At 45.7% G+C, this 18,503-nt stretch overlaps 1 protein-coding gene across 1 annotated transcript in view; it reads right to left on the bottom strand.

Moving 5' to 3' along the window:
• The window catches only part of SLCO5A1 (solute carrier organic anion transporter family member 5A1), a 373,416-nt gene that overhangs the window by 12,723 nt on the left and 342,190 nt on the right, over positions 1–18,503 (bottom strand). The window contains exon 9 of the mRNA XM_078687177.1: positions 18,394–18,458. Coding sequence (XP_078543303.1) covers positions 18,394–18,458 — 65 coding nt within the window. The remainder of the gene's footprint in view (positions 1–18,393; positions 18,459–18,503) is intronic.

Here is an 18,503-nt window from a genome sequence, read left to right as displayed (position 1 = left end):
CTCTACTAGCTTATTGAATTCCGTTGTGCCTATTATGTAGTCCAATCGGGCATATGTGCCTTGGGAATAGAATGAGTATTGTGAGGTTTGGGGGTGTTTTCCCCACCAGCAATCCACCAACCCCATGTACCGGAACCAACTGACCCCCTCTTGTGACAGTTCTCCAGTTTGCATGTATTGGCTCCCCGATCTATCCTTGATTGCAACCATTACTATATTTAAGTCTCCACCCACCACTTTCAAGCGTTCTTGTCTATTCATGACCTCTTAAAAAGCTGACTGTAAAAAGAGTTCCTGTCACGAGTTAGGGGCGGATACTGAACCCACCACCCATGTGTGCCCCCGCATTTGTATCTTGTATGCTAGGAACCTCCCTTTAATTTCTGCAATTTTGTCCCGCACCTCCCCCTGAAAACATTTAGCGATCAAAATTGCCACTCCGGCCTTTTTATCTGAAGAGGAAGAAAAGAACTGCTGGGGAAAGGTACACAACCGCAGCCGGTGCCAATCTTTTGAGAGCAGGTGGGTCTCATGTAGAAGGCACACCTCTGCCAGAGTTCTCCAAGTAGGAGAGAATGACCTTTCTCTTTATGGGGTTATTAAAGCCCTTCACATTGAGTGTGAGTACCTTCAATGTGCCATACAACATAGTTTAAGAATGGGTATTTTCATATCTAACCTTATTTCAGAGTTTCCATATCGCCTCCCTTCCTCTCTTGCCCTGATGTATCTGAGCTCCTAGGAAATACCATTTGCCCCTGTAGCTCTTTCAGCATAAGTACCAGTCCCCAGCCCCCCTCCCTAACCCGAACGGGATCCCTAACAAGACCCCATATTGTCCAGGACCCACATGTCGAGTTCGCATGTCCTTGGTGATCCAAAGTGTCGGGTTCATGATGAGGCCAAAGAAAAAAAAAACGCAATGCCCCCTCCCCATCAGAAAGCCCCGATGCCCTTCCAGCCCTCTTTTCCCACTTATCTGTCTTTTGACCCTTTAGGTATATTCAGGGGACGTCTTCTCCTTGGACAACGAGTCCAGAACTGCTTGTCTCTCCTATGCTATCGTAGTGGGGTCCGGTTTCGCTGTTCGCTCAATCTTGCAACCACATCCGACCCGTTGCCATCGACCCGGGGATGCCGTAGGACCCCTTCTCTCTTCCTCCTCCGGTTGTATTCAATACCTAATATCCAACATGTTTCTTGCAAGGATCTGAGTTGGTGCAGCTTGCCCTGCAGCTTGAAGATCAGCCTGAAACAATGTCCCCATGAAAAAGCAATTCCCTGCGGTCATAGATTCATTGTCGCCGGCCGGTATTCCCTTTTTTTTTGTAAGGTGATCGTGGCAAGGTCTTGGTATAGGGCAACATGGTGTTCTTGGTACTTGAGTGGATGCTTATATCTGGCTTTTCGTAAATCAATTATTTCAGCTGGAAATCCGGGAGGAAAGCTAGGATATCAGGAGGAGGTGCTGGCGCTCGTCTCTGTGTTCCCACCCTGTGTGCCCGGTCTATCTTAATTTCGAAGTCCGGAGTGGCATACAGTATTCTGGGAAAGAGTCCCTGTAGGTATTGGGCAATATCTGCACCTTCTTTTTTGGGAGGGACAACCCTTAATGTGGATGTTGTTCCGGCGCGACCTGTTCTTCAGGTCTTCGTTGTGCGCCTGGAGGTCCACTTGTTGTTCCCGCAGCCTAATCACTTCCTGCTGTAATTGTGCCACTTCCTCATCCCAAGTGTGGTCTTGTTCCTTGATGCTTCCCACTCGTGCCCCCACTGCATCTATGTCCCTGTGAACCTCCTTAATTTCTGATGCTATTTCGCCCTTCAGTGACTGTAGATCCTCTCGCAATGTATTGAATATAATTTCCAAAAAAGTATGGGCTTCTGTGGACCCCGAATCCTGTCCCGATTGTGGTGCCAGTGTTGTACGCCCTCGCCACCGCTTGCTGTGGGTAGCTTGGTCAGCATATTTTTTAGGTTCCGGTCTTTTTTCCCTCGTACTGTAGACATGCTGGCTGTCCCTGCTAACTGGTTTCTCCTCTCACCTTACTGCTCCTGATGCGTGTTGCACAATGTCTGTGTGGCTGGCTTGCCTCTTAGGTATTCGGAACCCTCCATTTTAGCGGCATGGCTGGGCCCTATTTCGTTCCTTCCAAGCTCACTCAGCCGATTGTCGTTCTCTTCTGCTTTGTGGGACCCAGATGGCCGCTTTCCCCGTCCTCCTCACCAGCACCTCCTCAGGCCCCTGTGTACTGTGGGACTCGTGGGCCCTTTAGGGTGTCGCCTTCCAAAGTTTGCCTGCTCTCCCCGCAACTCTTGTCCGCCCCCGGAGGTGTAAACACGCTTTGCGTACCTGTCCGCACTCTCACCTTGCGAGTTCCTAGCAAGGACTGCCCATCTGTTAGCTAATCTGGGACCTCAGGGGTTGCCGCTTTCGTCCTCCGCTGGCCTCGTCTCCATTCCCCCTCGACGGCAGCGATATCTAGGAGCCACCTCTCTGCTTGCTCTACTTCAGGCTCTGCCTTGTTTGAGTAAGTGTCCTCTGGCTCTTTGTCTCCCTTGCCGCTTTTCACTGGGCCCTAAATTGTTGTCCTTTGGCCCCCTCTGACACTCAACCTTCTCTTCAGCCCTGTACTGCTTAGCTCGCTACCTGCTCTACTTCAGGCTCTGCATTGCTCGAGTGAATGCCCACTGGCTCCTTGTCTCCCTCGCCGCTCTTCACTGGGCCTTAATTTGTTGTAATTCAACCCCCTCTGCCACTCGTCTTCCTCATCTGCCCTGTTTTGCTTAACTCTCTATGTGCTCTGCTTCAAGCTCTGCAGTGCTCGAGTGAGTGCCCGCTGACTCTTTGTCTCCCTCGCCATTCTTCCATGGGCCTAAATTGTTGTCGTTCAGCCCCCTCTGCCACTCGACCTCCTCCCCAGCTCTGTGTTGCTTGCAGGTATGCCCTCCCCGTCTCGTTCCAGGCGACTCCTCAAACCTTCCGTGCGCCGCGGGTCCCTTTATTGCTTTGGGGTGTCATCTCTCTTATCTGGTCGCTCTCCGCCCCGCTCCTATGCACGTTAAGGGGGAGGGACTCACCTCCCGTTTTTGGCCGCTTCTTCTCCTCGAGAGTTCTCCTGGCTGCAGTGGTGCTCTCCAGGGGCCTGCGCTCGGGACTCTCAGTGCCCTTAACTAGCGGAGCTCTTCGGGTCTCGTTGCAGCATACCTCTGTTGTGTTGCATCCCGCGCCGCTCTATGCCTCCACTAGTCCATCTGCTTAAGTTTGGCTTGGGGTATCCAGCCCCTTTCCCCTGCATCAGGGTGCCGCCATATTGCCTCCTTGTTGCCGTTGCGTGCTGGGTGGATAGGAGTCACACCGCCTGTTCGTCCCTCTCAGTCTGGTGCCCGGTGGGTTCCTCCAACACTTTCCCAGCTTTTGGGACCTCACACTGCTCCGTGAACTGCAGCTAGACATCTCGGCAGGCCGATGGGAGCGGGGAGACGATCAAGGCACATCTTACCCAGTCGCCATCTTGGCCGCGCCCCCGACAGTTCCTTTTTAATGATTATTAGAAATACAGTTCAGTAAATTAAGGCAGATTTTACATCAGAAAGATAGCATTTATAAATCATGCTTTTTGTTGTCTGGAATCCTAGCAGTTGTAAACCAGTTGTGTTGGCTTTCATTAACTCCAGTGGCAGTAATTAGCATCCTGATTAAGTGTGAAGATGACCACTGCCAGGAAACAAAAGGTCAAATTAAAAAAAGCAGAAAGACTTGTAAGTGGCCACTTATCTGTAATGTGATATCTAGGAAGTGACAGAAACAAATGGGATCACCAAGCACAAGAACTGACATCTGTCTTTTGACAGCATGATACCATAAGAATCTTACTTCCGAACTCTCCCCGTGTGGATACCCGGCGCAGTCTTCAAACAGTTGAAATCAATGTTGGTGTCCTTTTTGTGGGGAACGGGCAGACGCAGGGTGGCACTAACAACGCTGACCCGTCCTAAGGACGAGGGGGCCCTCGCTGTCCCGGACTTTGAGCTCTACTACTTAGCAGCTCAGTTGCAATTCTTCACGCAGGAAGTAGCGAGGGTGTACCCAGAGCAGGGGAGGGAGTTTGGCACGCCCCGCCATGTCCTAGCATATATTACTCTACAACAGAAACTGCTTCTGCGGGAGCTCTCCCAGGAGGAGCGGACCCTTCGCCTGTGCTGGAACCGCTTGCAAAGGCGAACATGACCTGGTCACCCGTATGCTCCTGAAATCCCGCTGGGTATGGTGACGGCGCTCCCGCATGGCGGCGACTGGTCGGGACTGCATCTTTGGGAAGAGGCGGGGCTGCAGATGATAGGTGACCTCGATGAGGATGGGGTGTTGTCCCCGTACCCGACCTTGCAAGAGCGGTACCATTTCCCGAGGGGGGACTACCTACTGCATGCGGCGGTGGTGAGAGCCATACAAGTGCACTGGGGGGGCCTGATAGAGCCTGTAACGTCGCTAGCATGCCAGTATACCATGATGGCGGCGGGAACATTTAAAGCCGTTACATGCCTTTATCACAGAATGCACACGGAAACCCTACTACCACTCACGTCACTTAAGAATAAATGGGAAGCGGACCTGCACTTAGACATCCCAGACACTATATGGTCACAGTTAGTGCGGAGAGCCAGTAAGGGCACTAGGAACGCGCGCTTCCAATTGATACACCTTTATATCCTCCACCGAGCTTACCTCACTCCGAGCAAAATCGCAGCGTACTTTCACGTAGCAGACGCAGCATGCCCTAGATGTAATCAAGTGGGAGCTGACCTGGTCCATATGTTAAGGGGCTGCCCAGGACTACAAGAATACTGGACGGAAATCGAAGAGACCCTGAACGCAGTCACTGACAGGAACTTACACTATGATAGTGCAGTATCCATTTTACATTGGTTCCCTCACACGAAGAAAAACAAGCTGTCGAGTAAATTTATAGACATGGGCTTACTCATAGCAAAGAGAGAGTTGACTAAGGGGTGGAAGTCAAAGGTGGCACCGACACATAGAAGATGGTTGAATGACTTCCTGAAGTGGGCGACTGCAGAGGGCACGATACGCTACCAGATGGCTCGCCGTAGATTAGATGACAAGGCGCAAGAAGCAGCAATGATGTGGGAAATACTTGTGCAGGCATTAAGGGATAGCATGATATAGGAGGATGAAGAGGAGGAGACACAAGTCACGACAACTCGAACAGGGACAATTACGCCGCGGCACTTCCGCTGGTAGCACACATGCAGTAAAACGCATTAACTCCGTGTTCCCACGATTTAAGCACATATGATTGCACTGAGCACTGACGCTGACACAGGGAGGGGAGGGAAGGGGGAGGGGTTTACTGTTAAGGGTTCCCACAGTAGACTACGCACATCATTATCAGACCAACAGTGCGATGCACCACATTACACGGATAAAAGCAGAGTGCGGAGATCCTGTAGCACTGTCGGTGATGTCGGGCTTGGCCCGAAGAGTGTACAATATAGCGAACTGACGCCGCCCTGCCTCCGGGATGTGGGCTAAATGGCTGTGTCTAACGTAACTAGGAAACATTCGATATACTGTAACTCTGGACTGTATGATGCTCACTATGTCACTGTGTGTTCTACATAACCCTGCAATAAAAATTGTTTAAAAAAAAAAAATGATACCATAAGAATCTCAAGTAACAAAAGCCTTTAATCCAGAGTGTCCTCTCAGACATTCATCTCTGCCCACAACAGGAGGAAACACTGTCTCTAGATTAGGAAGAATGGTTGTCTCCTCGTTTCCATAGGGCTTGAGCTGCCAAGGTTATTTGGCACTCCTAAAGTTTGGAAGTTTCACAGTCAACTGTGACAAGAAGTGCTGAAAAAGGGAGGCGTGTTTTCGAGGAAATTCTGTATTGTTTCGGCTTAGGAAATTCACCAATCACTGGCTAGTGCATTAAAAAAAGATACTGAGACCGCTTCTGGACCCGGGAGAAAACATGAGAAGAATGAATCCTGCCTGATCTGGCTGTAAAGAATCCTGAGATGTTTCCTGCTCTTCACTTGAACCCAGGGAATGGAAGTGTTTTACAAGGAACAGTTGGCTGGCATCTAACTGTACCTGCACTATAAATCTAAAAGGTTGAAGAAGGGCCCTGTCCTATGTGGGGAATCAACAGCCCACTGGGAAGAGACTCCTCTAGAAACCTAAGCTGGAGTGAGACAAGAAACCTGTGGGTGAGACCAGAAGCAACTTACTTTTACAGCATCTAAAAAAAAGCTGCAACTGGAATTTTGCCATGTTTATTTTATCTTTTGAGAAGAGGGACAAGGTGCTGAGGCAACTCTAAGGAGAGTGGAACCTCGATGGACAAAACTTCTTGGTTTGCTCCAATCTGAGCTTTCTCATACAAAGAAAAGTGCTTTTGTAGGGATTTTCAATACATTTTTCTGGTCCTAAGGAACCCTGGCTAGCTACTGCATTCAGACTTGTCCTGTGGGAGGAACCTCGGCAGCTAGAAAACTCAGTTTTGACGCACTAAGAGGTTATGCTACCAATACTGTATCTTTCAGCTGGAGCCCAAACTCCTTGCATTTGACATGAAGGGATCCACTCAAGCTGCAGCATCCTGCCTTGCCTAGCTAGAAGGCACTTTGTACTTCTTGGCACTTTTTGGCTGAAACTTAAAAAATCATGTAGTGAAATGTTATTGTATTGTTTTTGTAACTTTAATGTCGTGTGTACTGCTTGAACCTGACACATTTCTCTGAGGAAAAGCCTGTTACTTCTGCAGTAGCTACCAGGGGTTATGCAGAATTTTCTCACTGAACTGTGTTGTAAGACACTAAATAGGCTTTGGCATTGTAGGGACTCATTGGTGCGGTACAGCTTGAGCCCTTCGTCCCAGTGACTTGTGGGACCGATTTAGGGCAATTCACTGAGAAAAACAAAAAAAGATGGATGAAATAAAGGAATTACTCCCTGCCCGTGGATTTCTATAATTTTTGTCTTCAATCTGGGACAGAAAGTGAATGGATCAAATAGTTCTCATTTGCATAAATGTAAGTAAATGCTAAAATGCAGGACACACGAAAATTATTTTGTTAGAGTATTTTCTTACAGCACTTTGTAGAAGGCTCCAGTCTTGTGGCTGTTTGAAAAGCGACAGAAATAGTCTACAATACTGAGGTCAAATAAAGACTCACCTGTAAACGTACACCCATGCCGCTGCAAAATATGCAGGTCTATTCAACATTCAATGTGGGGGGTTCCTGGAAAGTTGTGTTAGGTTTTTTGTTTCATATTTAATAATTCATTCATTATAGGCAGCTACAGAGATGCTAAAGCTGCGAGGCTGGTCAGGCAGTAATGCCACAACATTATTGACGTGTGAGTTTATGTATTGAACAACATGTTACAGCAAAACAAGTTTCAGTCATAGAAACACACCTCATTTAAACCACTGTGAGCTGCTTGAGCTCTGTTTGCTATGGCCTTAATTTTATCTTTGACAGATTTCTTTGCATGTTCATAGGAAAGTACATTAGTCAACTGGTTCTGAGTTTCATTTGCGGTTTGAATTTTATTAAAAGGCAGTCAGAGGAAATCTGATTCTGATATTGTGAGGAATACATAAATAGCATTGTGATACTCATAGGTTCACAGGATTACAACACTACCCTGTAATTTCAATGCCATTTAATACAGTAGGAGTGATTGGACACAAGGGCTGCATGCTTCTCCAAACTTTAGGAAGATAAAAGTGAGGGTGCTTTGGTTGAGATCTGAATTCATATTATTTCATTCACTTTATTATCAGAGTGCTGGGGCTGGCCAGACACCGCTTTATAGTACTTTAAAGGACCTAAGAGTTTAACTATCAGCAGATGAGCAGATCAAAAGCATGTTGGAATAGGCCTGGCACCAGGGATTTCATGTATTTGATAAAGGGAAGTTATCCTCAGTTCAGAAGAATGAAGCATGTTTCAGAAAGAGAAGCCTTCAGCATGGAATTAGGGGCCACCAAAGCATCTGTATATTCCTGAGTGTATGACTAGTCAGTCAGTAAGGCAGCAGCAATATGATGAAGCTAGACCACAACTGACACTGTGACCAAGGCACATAGTCATGAAACCAAATCCTTTTTTAGAAGGTATCCAGTGAAGTGTCATCAGAGAAGGTGTGATAAGGTCAATAGACGTCAATAATAAGATAAGCGTAGTGTTGCATTCTGCAGTTAAACCATAATCTTAGCACGAAGGTACAATATATTCCATTACAGTATTCAGTTTTTGAGATCACCACAGCAAGCACCTATGTGACCCTGTGGGACAGGAGCAGTATGGATAGGATTGGTCAAATGATGTGTAAGTGGTTGAAAGCATTTTTGTAACATTATTAACTACATTGAACGACCCTCCAGTGTATGCAATGCATATCATCTAACACAAGGAGAAATATCTTGATATTAGAGGAGTTAAGACAGTTAAGAGTTAAGACAGACACGTTCTGTTGGATCAAGTTTTTGATGATGATGACCTTGAAATTTTTCAATAATTGTCGGTAATTGTGTCGTTTACTGGAGACAAGTAATGGAGAAAGCTGATCTTTAGGGATGGCACAGGTGACATTGGTTAAGTTGGTAAAAAAAACACCATTTTACATGGAAATGAATGCACCAAAAAACACCTCAAACTCCGACAACACTAAACTACATCCCTCTACCACAATTTCTGTCAGCCTTGCCTTCTGGAACTTTTATCTTAAAAACTTCACTGGCCAAGTCATGTATGCCTAGCTATCCAGCCTTTTGACTGGGTAGGAGTGTTCTGCTTAATTCAGATACTCTGTCCATCACCACCCCCCTTTTTGAATAGCTATCCAGCCTGTCAGCGGATGTTATTTTTGGAGAGGGCAGAGACTTCAGTGAGGAGGAAATGTAAGTGAAGAGGAACAGGTGTCGTACAGTGGGATTGAGGTAGAGGAGAAGAAAAGTTGTGGTAAATGGTGGGTTTCCCAAGGGAAGAGACTGACGAGTCAAAGTAGAAGGGTAGTCCGGAGTTCAACAGGAAGTAATAAGGTGAGGGAGACAGGTAAAGAAAAGATGGATTCTGGTGAATGGTCAGAGGTTAGTATGGACAGGAAGCATAGAAAAAGGGAGAGTATATGGAATCCGAGAACCTGGGAGCAATGTACCAGGAGAATTGGAAAATCTGGTGAGAGGTGGGTAAACTAATTTACAACGAGAATGGATAGAAATATGGCAAGGGATAGCAGGAAGCATTGCTGAGTGGTCAGGATGGGTGCAAGAGGTTAGAGTCATGGGCAATGAGAAAGGCTGGCAGTCCTGAAAGAGGAAGAAGTTGGAATGTCAGTGAAGGTGAAAGGAGGCTAGGGTGCAAAGCAGACAGTGAAAAGGGGGAACAAGGATGGGGTATGTGGGAAAGGGAGAGTAGCTAGAAGCTAAGCATATATCCTGAGGGGAGAGGGTAGGGTTAAGGCCTTTTAAAAGTGAGAGGTTGGTTAAAAAAAGATGCCCATGAGACAAGCCTAATGAAGAGTGAATATGAAGGGGGAGAGAGGTTGGTAGTCTGGTATGGCAACCAGTAGGAAGCTAAGGATTCAGGACGAGTGATATAGGCCTAGGGCAGGAGTCAAATTCTAAAGGCAATTGTAGATAAAGGTTGTGGAATCTCGAAAATTGCTAACAACTTCTATGGAGGAGTTTTGAGGATGTTATGGAGTTAGAGGAATGGAAGAATGGGCCTTAGTATGGGGTACAAGGGCAAGGAGAATGGCTGGTCAGCAGAGGTAGGAGATAATTCATGTAAGTGGAGATTGGGGTACTAGCTAGGGAACTAGCCATATAATTAGATACCTGACGCATGAGAGTCAGGAGGAGAGGGAGTGTTTTTGGTACATGGTTTAAGAGCCTGGGCAAGTCGGAGAGGCTTAGGTTTTGTTATACTATATTGATTTGTATAGCGGAATATTCACCTGTAAGGGTATCCTGGTGCTTGGGCAGGTGTGCCGGTGTGAGGTCCCCAACATGCTTATACGAAGAGCCAGGTCTTCAGCATCTTGTGGAGCTCAAGAAGTGAGAAGGAGGCTCTGATGTGTTGAGGGAGGTCTTCCATGTCTTGAGTGCAATGTAGGAGAATCAGCAACCTCCAGTTTTGCTTTTGTGGATGTGTGGAATGTGTGTGAGTGACAGTGAGGCAGAGCGTAGGTGTCTGGTGGGTTGGTGAAAATGTATGCAGCTGTTCAGGTATTCTGGTTGGTGTACAACCTTTACAACGCAACTTTTACAATGTAGTGCCTTTGCAACACGGTATTTACAACGCAAACCATTACAACGCATTGCGCTGGGGGGCGCTCTAGGATAGGGAATAGATTTAATTTACTATCCAACACCTTCCCTACTATCCACGGGGACTGGAGTTGGAATAGTAAATTAAACTATTCACTATCCAGCACCCCAAAGTGCTATGCGTTGTAAAGGCATGCGTTGTAAATACCACGTTGTAAAGGCATGCGTGGTAAAAGCATGCGTTGTAATGTCATACATCCGTGAAAGTTCGTGAGGTGTGGTGTGGGAGGTCGACTATGAGTCTTGCAGCAATGTTCTGGATGGTCCTTACTCTGTGTAGGTGTTGTTAGGAGATTAAGGCATAGAAAGTGTTGCCGTAGTCAAGCTTGCTTGTTATAAGTGCTTGCGTGATGGTCCTTCTAGTGTCCTGAGGCAACCCTTGGAAGATCTTTTACAGCACACGTAGGATGTGGAAGCAGGTGGTACACACTGTGTGGACTTGAGCCTTTATGTTTAGCTTGTCATCTAGGATGATCCCTAGATTTCTTGCATGGTCTGTGTATGTGGGTGTTGGTCCTAGCTTCGACAGTCACCAGCGAGAGTCCCATGGGGAGATCTTGTTACCAAAGAAGAGTATTTCTGTCTTGTCGGAGTTCAACTGCAGGCAGTTGGGTCACATCCAGTCTGCAACCATGGTCATTTCGTTGGTAAATCTGGTCCTAGTGGTGGCTGTCTTGTCAGTCAGGGAGAGGATAAGTTGGGTGTCATCAGCATAGGAGATGATGGTGATGTCTTGAGATAGGATGATGTAGATGATTGGTGTCATGTATATATTGAAAAGGGTGGTGCTGAGTGATGATCCCAGTGGAACTCTGCATATCAATCTCTTGGTCTCTGATGTGAACAGTGACAAACTGACTCTGTAGGCTCTTCCCGAGAGGAAAGAACAGATCCATTTGAGAGCAGATCCTTGTATTCCAATCTACTGGATTCTTCTGATGAGGGTGTTACGGCAGATAGTCTTGCAGTCTCCTTGGTCCAGGATGATTCGAATGCAATCAGAGGCCACAATGAGTGCTGTTTCTGTTCTGAGGTGCTTTATGAATCCCCATTGACTGTTGTCAAGAAGATGGTAAAGTTTGAAGTGGGTAGTGAGTTGCTTCTTGATGGCCTTATCAATCACTTTGGCTTGATAGGGGAGCAGAGAGATGGGTCAGAAGTTGCTCAGTTGATTCAGGTATGCGTTGGGCTTCTTGAGGATGGCGTTGATTCCTGCAAGTTTCCATCCTTCTGAAAACGTGTCCAATGTGATAGGGATGTTGATGATGTGGGCTAGGGTGGTACTGATTGGTTCTGGATGGAGTGAGGGCATGGGTCAGTTGGAGTACCTGAGTGGATGGTCCGCATGATTTTCCACTGTGTCATTTCTGTTGAGGGTCATCCATTCGGTCGAATGGTCATCTTGGTTGGTGGTTGGGTAGGTTACTTCTCTGGGGTTGGGTTGCTGTATGAAGTTGCTGCAGATGCTTTGGAAGAAGTTGGATAGTTTGTTACAGAGATATTGGGAGGCAGCAATGTTGTTGACAGTGGCTGAGGGTGAAGCAAAATCTTAATGAGCAATTAAATCACCTTGCAGCTGTTAGAGCTTCCTTCAATGTGGTCCACTAGTGCTTTTTTCTTGGTTTCCCTTATTTGCTGATGATAGCATCTGAGTGAAGCCTTGTAGTTAGTTCTGTCTGTGGTGTCGTGGCTGGCTCTCCATTTCCTTTCTAGCTGTTTACAGTGTCTTTCGGTGTCTCAGACGTCATCTGTTTGCCAACTGCCCTTGCTTGTTTGATCTACTATGCTTGTTGGTTTTGATGGGTTCGAGGGAGTCCGCGCAGTTCTTGATCCAGTTGTTGAGGTTGTCTGTGGGGCTAGGTTGATCTATGTTGAGGATGCTGAGCCAGTCTGCTTTTGTGATGCTGTCCCTGCTGTGGCTCAGAATTCTCGACCTGGGTGGGGTTTTGACTTGAGGTCTGATGATTTGGAAGCAGATGATAAAGTGGTCAGGGTATGGGAGTGGATTGGTGGAGTTGTATTTGATGCTGTCTCTTGTGGTGAAGATGGGGTCCAGTGTGTGTCCTGCAGTGAATGTTGGTTCTGGGGAGGAGCTGTGTGAGTCTGATATTGCTCAAGGTTTCAAGGAATGCTGTGGAGCAGGGGACGTTAAGGTCATCCTGGTGAAAGTTTAAGTCACCCAGGAAAATGCAGGCTCTGGAGTCAATTGTGAGTGGAGCGATAAAGTTGGTGATGAGGTTGGTAAATATGGCTCATGGTCCAGGTGGTTGGTAGGTGAGGGTTCTGTTCAAGGTGAAGTTTTCAGAGATTTGCAGCATGAAGTGCAGGTGTTCCATGAATGGGTTGGCGTTCTCTGCGGATGTTGTGCATTTGATGGATTCCTCGTAAAAGATAGCGAGTCTTCCCCCTGGCTTGTGAAGGCGGTCCTGTTGAATGATCTTGTAGCCTGCTCTTGAGTGATTGTGTGTTGAGAAGCATGCATGCAAGTGGGTGATGACATGCAGGTTTGCTTTGGCATGTGCAGTAGGGTGGGGGTGTAGGCGTTGTTGGTGCCTGTGTATTAGAAGGGGGTGTTGAGGGCATTGTTAGATTTGTGTGGGGTGTTTGAGTGGGTGTCTGCTGAAGAACCATCAGTGGGTGCAGGTGAAAGCTTCTACAATGGTGTAAGGGACGGCATGAAAATAGTTGCGGGGAACAGCATCCGGGGTCTAGTATCCTAAGGAGTGCTGCAGAGTATTGTTGGACAGTGATTAGACCAGGATTCCTGGCACTGGGTGAGGGCCTGGCAAGGACGGGTGCAGATGGGCCTGCGTTTGACATGCCAGTGGTGTGTCCCTTGTTCATCTGTGTTGCAGCTGCCATTAAGTAAGTCCTGGGCAGGGCGAGGAGTGCATAGTGCCATGATGTACTTTCCTGTGCTGAAGAGTGATGGGAACTGAAGTCCTCTTGCTTGGCTTCTTCTTTTAAATATGGTTTTGGTGGGCAAACCAGTAAAGTCACTTCCTGTCTCGATGGATGATGGGAAATTCAGTGATGTCACTTCCTGTGCAGGTGTTGTCATTTCCTCTGCTGATGGGTGATGGAAATGAAGTGCTCTTGCTTGGCTTCTTCTTTAAAAGACGGTTTTGGCAGGAAAATCAGTAAGATCACTTCCTGTCCAAATAAATGATGGGAGATCCAGTGATGTCACTTCCTGTGCTGATGGGTCATAAGAAAGGAAGTCCTCTGGCTTGGCTTCTTCTTTTAAAGATGGTTTTGGCAGGAAAACCAGTAAGGTCACTTCCTGTCCAGATGGATGATGGAAAATTCAGCAATGTTCTATCCTCTGTAGGTGAATGATGGGAGATCTAGTGGTGTCACTTGCACCGCTTGCACTGAGGAATCATTGAGAGTAGCCACATAACAAAATGTGAAGGAGCCCCCCTGCAAAGTACATGGAGAAGCCCTCCCTCTGGAGTCAGTTCAGAACTCTCAAGCCAGGATGCTGTGCTGAGGGAGGGGGCTCTGGAGCTTGGACTCCCCCACACTGTGGGGGCTGTGGAGGTCTATGTTACACCAATGATTGAGAGGTATGAATTGAAAGTGGCTCAAAGAAGGGTAGAAGAATGCGGAGATGATGACGTAAGGGAAGACGCAAGAGAGGCATGGGAAAGTGGAAGAAGGGCATAAAGAGATTGGGAGTAGCTGTACATTGAAAATAATTTAAACCTGCTAAAGATGATAGAGGAACACAAGAAAGCGATGGTACAGAGATGGTGAGTGAATGGGGTTATGGATATAGAAGAGATGAAAGGGAAAGGATCAGATAGGAGGTCCTTCATGGTCAAATGTATGAAAAGAGAGACTGTGGAGAAGAAGAAGACAGAATGTTGGGAGATTTGATGAGACAGATGGGCACTAATGGAGTAACAGCACTTGATGAATGGGGATTGATGGGCGCATGGAAATTAACTTGAGAATGGGAAAGCACTGAAAAGAGGAAGGATTAAAAAAACAGGGGCATAAACTAAATGGCACACAAATAATTTCGAAACGCAAACACACTTGGGTAGAGAGAAAGAGGATGTCTGTAGACAAAGCACCAAAGAAAAAACTAAACAGTGAATGCACAGTGTGTGAGCGAGTGGTGATTAATGTATGACATTACAACTCAAACTATTACAACGCATATCTTTACAACGTGGTTAATACAACACAGCTTCCATTACAGTTCATGCCATTACAACCCAAGCCATTACAACGCATATTCCGTTACAACGAAAATTACTATTCTAACACAGCTGGGTGCTTACCTCAGAGAAGGTGAGGCATATGTGTTTTAATGGCATGCGTTGTAATGGATCCTGTATTGTATTAACTGTGTTATAAAGGCATTGCGCTGTAATGGATGTTTCCCAAGGTGAGACATGACCATAGAGGTAATAAAATTTGAAGAGTTTCACACAGACCAAGAGAATAAAGAGAACTAGACATGCAAAATAAGACAAAAGGACGAAATGGCAATGGGCAGACAGAAAATGGGACAAGAGAAACACATTAGAGACCGGTGTGAGAAGGAATAATAGAGAGGAAAGGAACAAGTGTAATCTGAACTAAGAACTATTTGTATGCCTTAACCTTTATCATGTTCACCAAAAATTCCTGAGTATTATATTTATTTGAAACAGAGTTCCTAATGCTAAATAAGCTTTGAAATTTGAATTATCTATGCCTTCAGTCACTCATTATTATTGTGTTTTCTTTCATTTTGAACTTGTTTTGTATATATATTGTACTTTATCCTAAAACATTCGTTGTCAATGGATATTGCTGTTGGATGTTTTCATCTGTGTATTTTAAAATTGTACATTTTTTTAACCTTCTGGGAAAGTCAATAGTAAACTAAAAATAAACACACCTTCGGACACGGTTGTGAGGGTTGGACCCAGAAAGTAGCAAAAGATGGAAATAGGAGTACAGATGCAATAGGAGAAATGTAATTAGAGACAGGGAAATGGAAAATCAGAGAAAAGTGATACACTTGTGAGTCAGGGGGAGTCGGACTGTGTTGGATTGTCAATGAAACAGGCAGAGGCTGTGGGATCTGGGGAACATTGGGCACAGTCATAGAGTCAGTGAAGGATCTGAAGCCGGACAGCCAAGGGAAGCTGGAGAGTATGACTAGGGACGCTGTTATAGGATGGGGAGAGGCTGTGGAGTCAGACAAAGGGTGAGCAGTTTTTGTGAAGGGCACATGAACACTAATTTATCAAAATGCAAGGGGTAGTGGAAGTGACATCACACACCATTTGACATTTATGTTCACTCACGCACACATGCTTACCCATACATTCACATTTACATATACACACAGCCTCTCTCTCACATGAACAGACTCTCACCTACAAGCACGCACACACCACACATTTAAAAGCATCTTTTATTCACCTCTGCTGCCAGGGAGGATCATATTCCGGGTAATTGTACTCCTTTCTTTATTAAACCAATAGTGAATAATATGCTATTATTTACTATATGTAAAATAATTGTCAGAATACAAGGAACCTTGAGCCCCAACGCACATCCATAAGGACGAGCTGTCCCTGTGCTCCTGGCACTAATTTGATCACCTGGGGTCAAATGTGCGACCCTGGCGACCCCTGAATGACGTTGATGGGAGGGGAGTCTAAGTAGTGGCTGCATGCAGACTATGGAGACATGGGAAGGTTGGGAATGTGATAAAGAAGAGGAGGCTTGGGTCCTGGACAATAGCAGCTGTGGTGGTGAGGCTTATTCTGTGGTGGGGTGCCACGTGAAGGCAAGAGGCAGGGTTCTCGGTGGAAAAGACTCAGACTAGCTTTTCATTCAGTGTCAGAAGGCCAATTGAGACAGGCCAGTATGAGGGGACCTCATTGGCTAAATGGTTGGCAGTGGTTATTGAGCCTGGTGCCACCATGGAAGAGAAACAAAGAAGAATGTACAGACAATATGACAAAGAACACATACTGACACTCAAAGGGCCAGATATTTCATGCATGAGCTGGTGCATGGCAAACATCTATTTGTGTCTTATTCCTAAATCCATTGCCCCCCTGTCAGTCATGGCCTTTCTACAAATGCCATGTGTTGTGACTAGTGGATGTAGTATGCATGGTCTAGTGGTTTCAATCCGCTAGGCCTTAGATGCCTGCAAACTCTGAAGAACCAAACTGCTGCTGGCAGGCAGCTATTAAAGTCACATAGGTTGCCCTGCTGCTTTGCTCCTAGAGTTTTCAGCGGTACAGTGGAATAATAAAGTTCCAGCCTTGACCCATGTTAGTGGACCTACAAGCTTTAAAACATTTAATTTACCACTTAGTTCTCAGAAAAATATCCCTCTGATACTATCCTAGAAATTTTTCAAGAAAAAGTGTGATCCACATATGTGGCCTTTTTTTTTGTGCCAGGTTTATTTTTGGTCGAAATCCGATCTTGCCTGCAAACACAACAGAGAATAACTGATTTATTGGTAATCAGAGACGAATTCTAAAAGAGAAACTGGGTACATCATTTCAGTTTCATTAAAAAATATCATACAGGGTCCACGCTTAGTTTTTTTTATTTTGAAATGTAAAATCTCTACCCTCTTTTTGTTTACTACACAATCATTTTACAACTGACATAGTGCATTCTGAGACATAAGGACTATATTTAGCTTTGTTCCCAAGATGTTCGTTGTAGTTAGCCTTTTGCTTCTTTTCTTAAAACACACAAAACGTGTTGGAACATGCTTTAATTAAAAGCTATGTTGCATACATTATAACTCTACAGCCCACTGGCGAAGGTTATACTGGTTGTTACAGGCCCTGAACTTGCGGTATGAAGAGGGAGCAACTAGTAAAGGCCAAGGCAAAATGGCTATAAGGATTTTAGAATGTTTCAACCCACCGAGGGTTGAATGGTTTAAACAATGAGAAACAGAAATACAAACATTAGAAAGTTGGAGCATAGAGTGTTTACCAGCCATTATTGGCCCTGAGCTACCCCCTATTTTCAGTGGAGCTCACAACATTCCAATGTTCAAATACAGACTTATAGCCCACTGCCTGAATCCGAGTTATAGGGTTGGAGAAAGCCTTTTGTCAACCCATACAGCCTGAGGAAGAAGAGCTCTAAGGCTATTTGAGCATTCCACTTACTAAGGGTTGAATGATCTAAATTAAAAAGCAAGAAACAGATAGACAAAAATTGGAATGTTTAGGCAGAAGGCCTATCCCATCCATTATTGGCCAGAGCTACTTCACTGTCTTTAGCTAATATAGTTTACCAAAATAGAACCACATTTATCTGTTTGTCTGCACATACTCAGGGCCACTGGAATTATGCGATTGACTGGTCAGATAATTCTATATTTACCTTATTTGCTACATAATCCCTCATCCATCTATCATCCGCTGCATGATCTACAGATTTGAACAACAAAAAGATTTGTTTATAGCTCAAACGGTTCAAAAGTTACTAAAAAACCAGTGACGTGTGTTGCAGCGTAGTGGAAGGCCCTTTGCACAGCTTGACTGGTCACCTTTCTGTTGCTTATTGCTACATTTAGGAGTTAGATTGGTACTAGTGAGGTGTAACCAATGCCCTGACAGTATTAACAAGCTTAAAAATGACACCTCGCCGCCAAGACCTGGAACACCCTGCCTCTCCACCTCAGACAATCCCTGTCACTGACCCAATTCCAGAAGGACCTCAAGACTTGGCTTCTTGACTGAACCCCAGCACTCAGATGGATCAGCAGCCCCTCCCCTGCCCCCCCTAGTACCTTGAGACCCTCACAGGTGAGTGGCAGCACTTTATAAACCCTGATTGATTGATTGATTGATTGATTGATTGACAAAGTAATGAAGTAATACTATCACAAATGTGCTGCATTACTTTGCATAATTTGCCTTTTCTTGACGCACAATTTACTCTACCCTACTGCATAATTTGACCTTCCCCAGCCGCATAATTCCAGTGGCCCTGCATGTAGTCCTCTATGTGCACCATGACGCAATCCTTACCAAGAGTTCGTAGTAAAACAAATTGCATGCCTAATGCAAATGGCCTCTCCCCATCTTCCACTGACCTAAAAAGGAAAAAAAAATACTTTTTAAAAATAGGGAAATGATTC

The sequence above is a fragment of the Lissotriton helveticus genome, chromosome 4_1, assembly GCF_964261635.1.
Source record: "Lissotriton helveticus chromosome 4_1, aLisHel1.1, whole genome shotgun sequence".
Lineage (NCBI taxonomy): Eukaryota > Metazoa > Chordata > Amphibia > Caudata > Salamandridae > Lissotriton > Lissotriton helveticus.
This window is presented reverse-complemented; position numbering and strand designations above follow the sequence as displayed.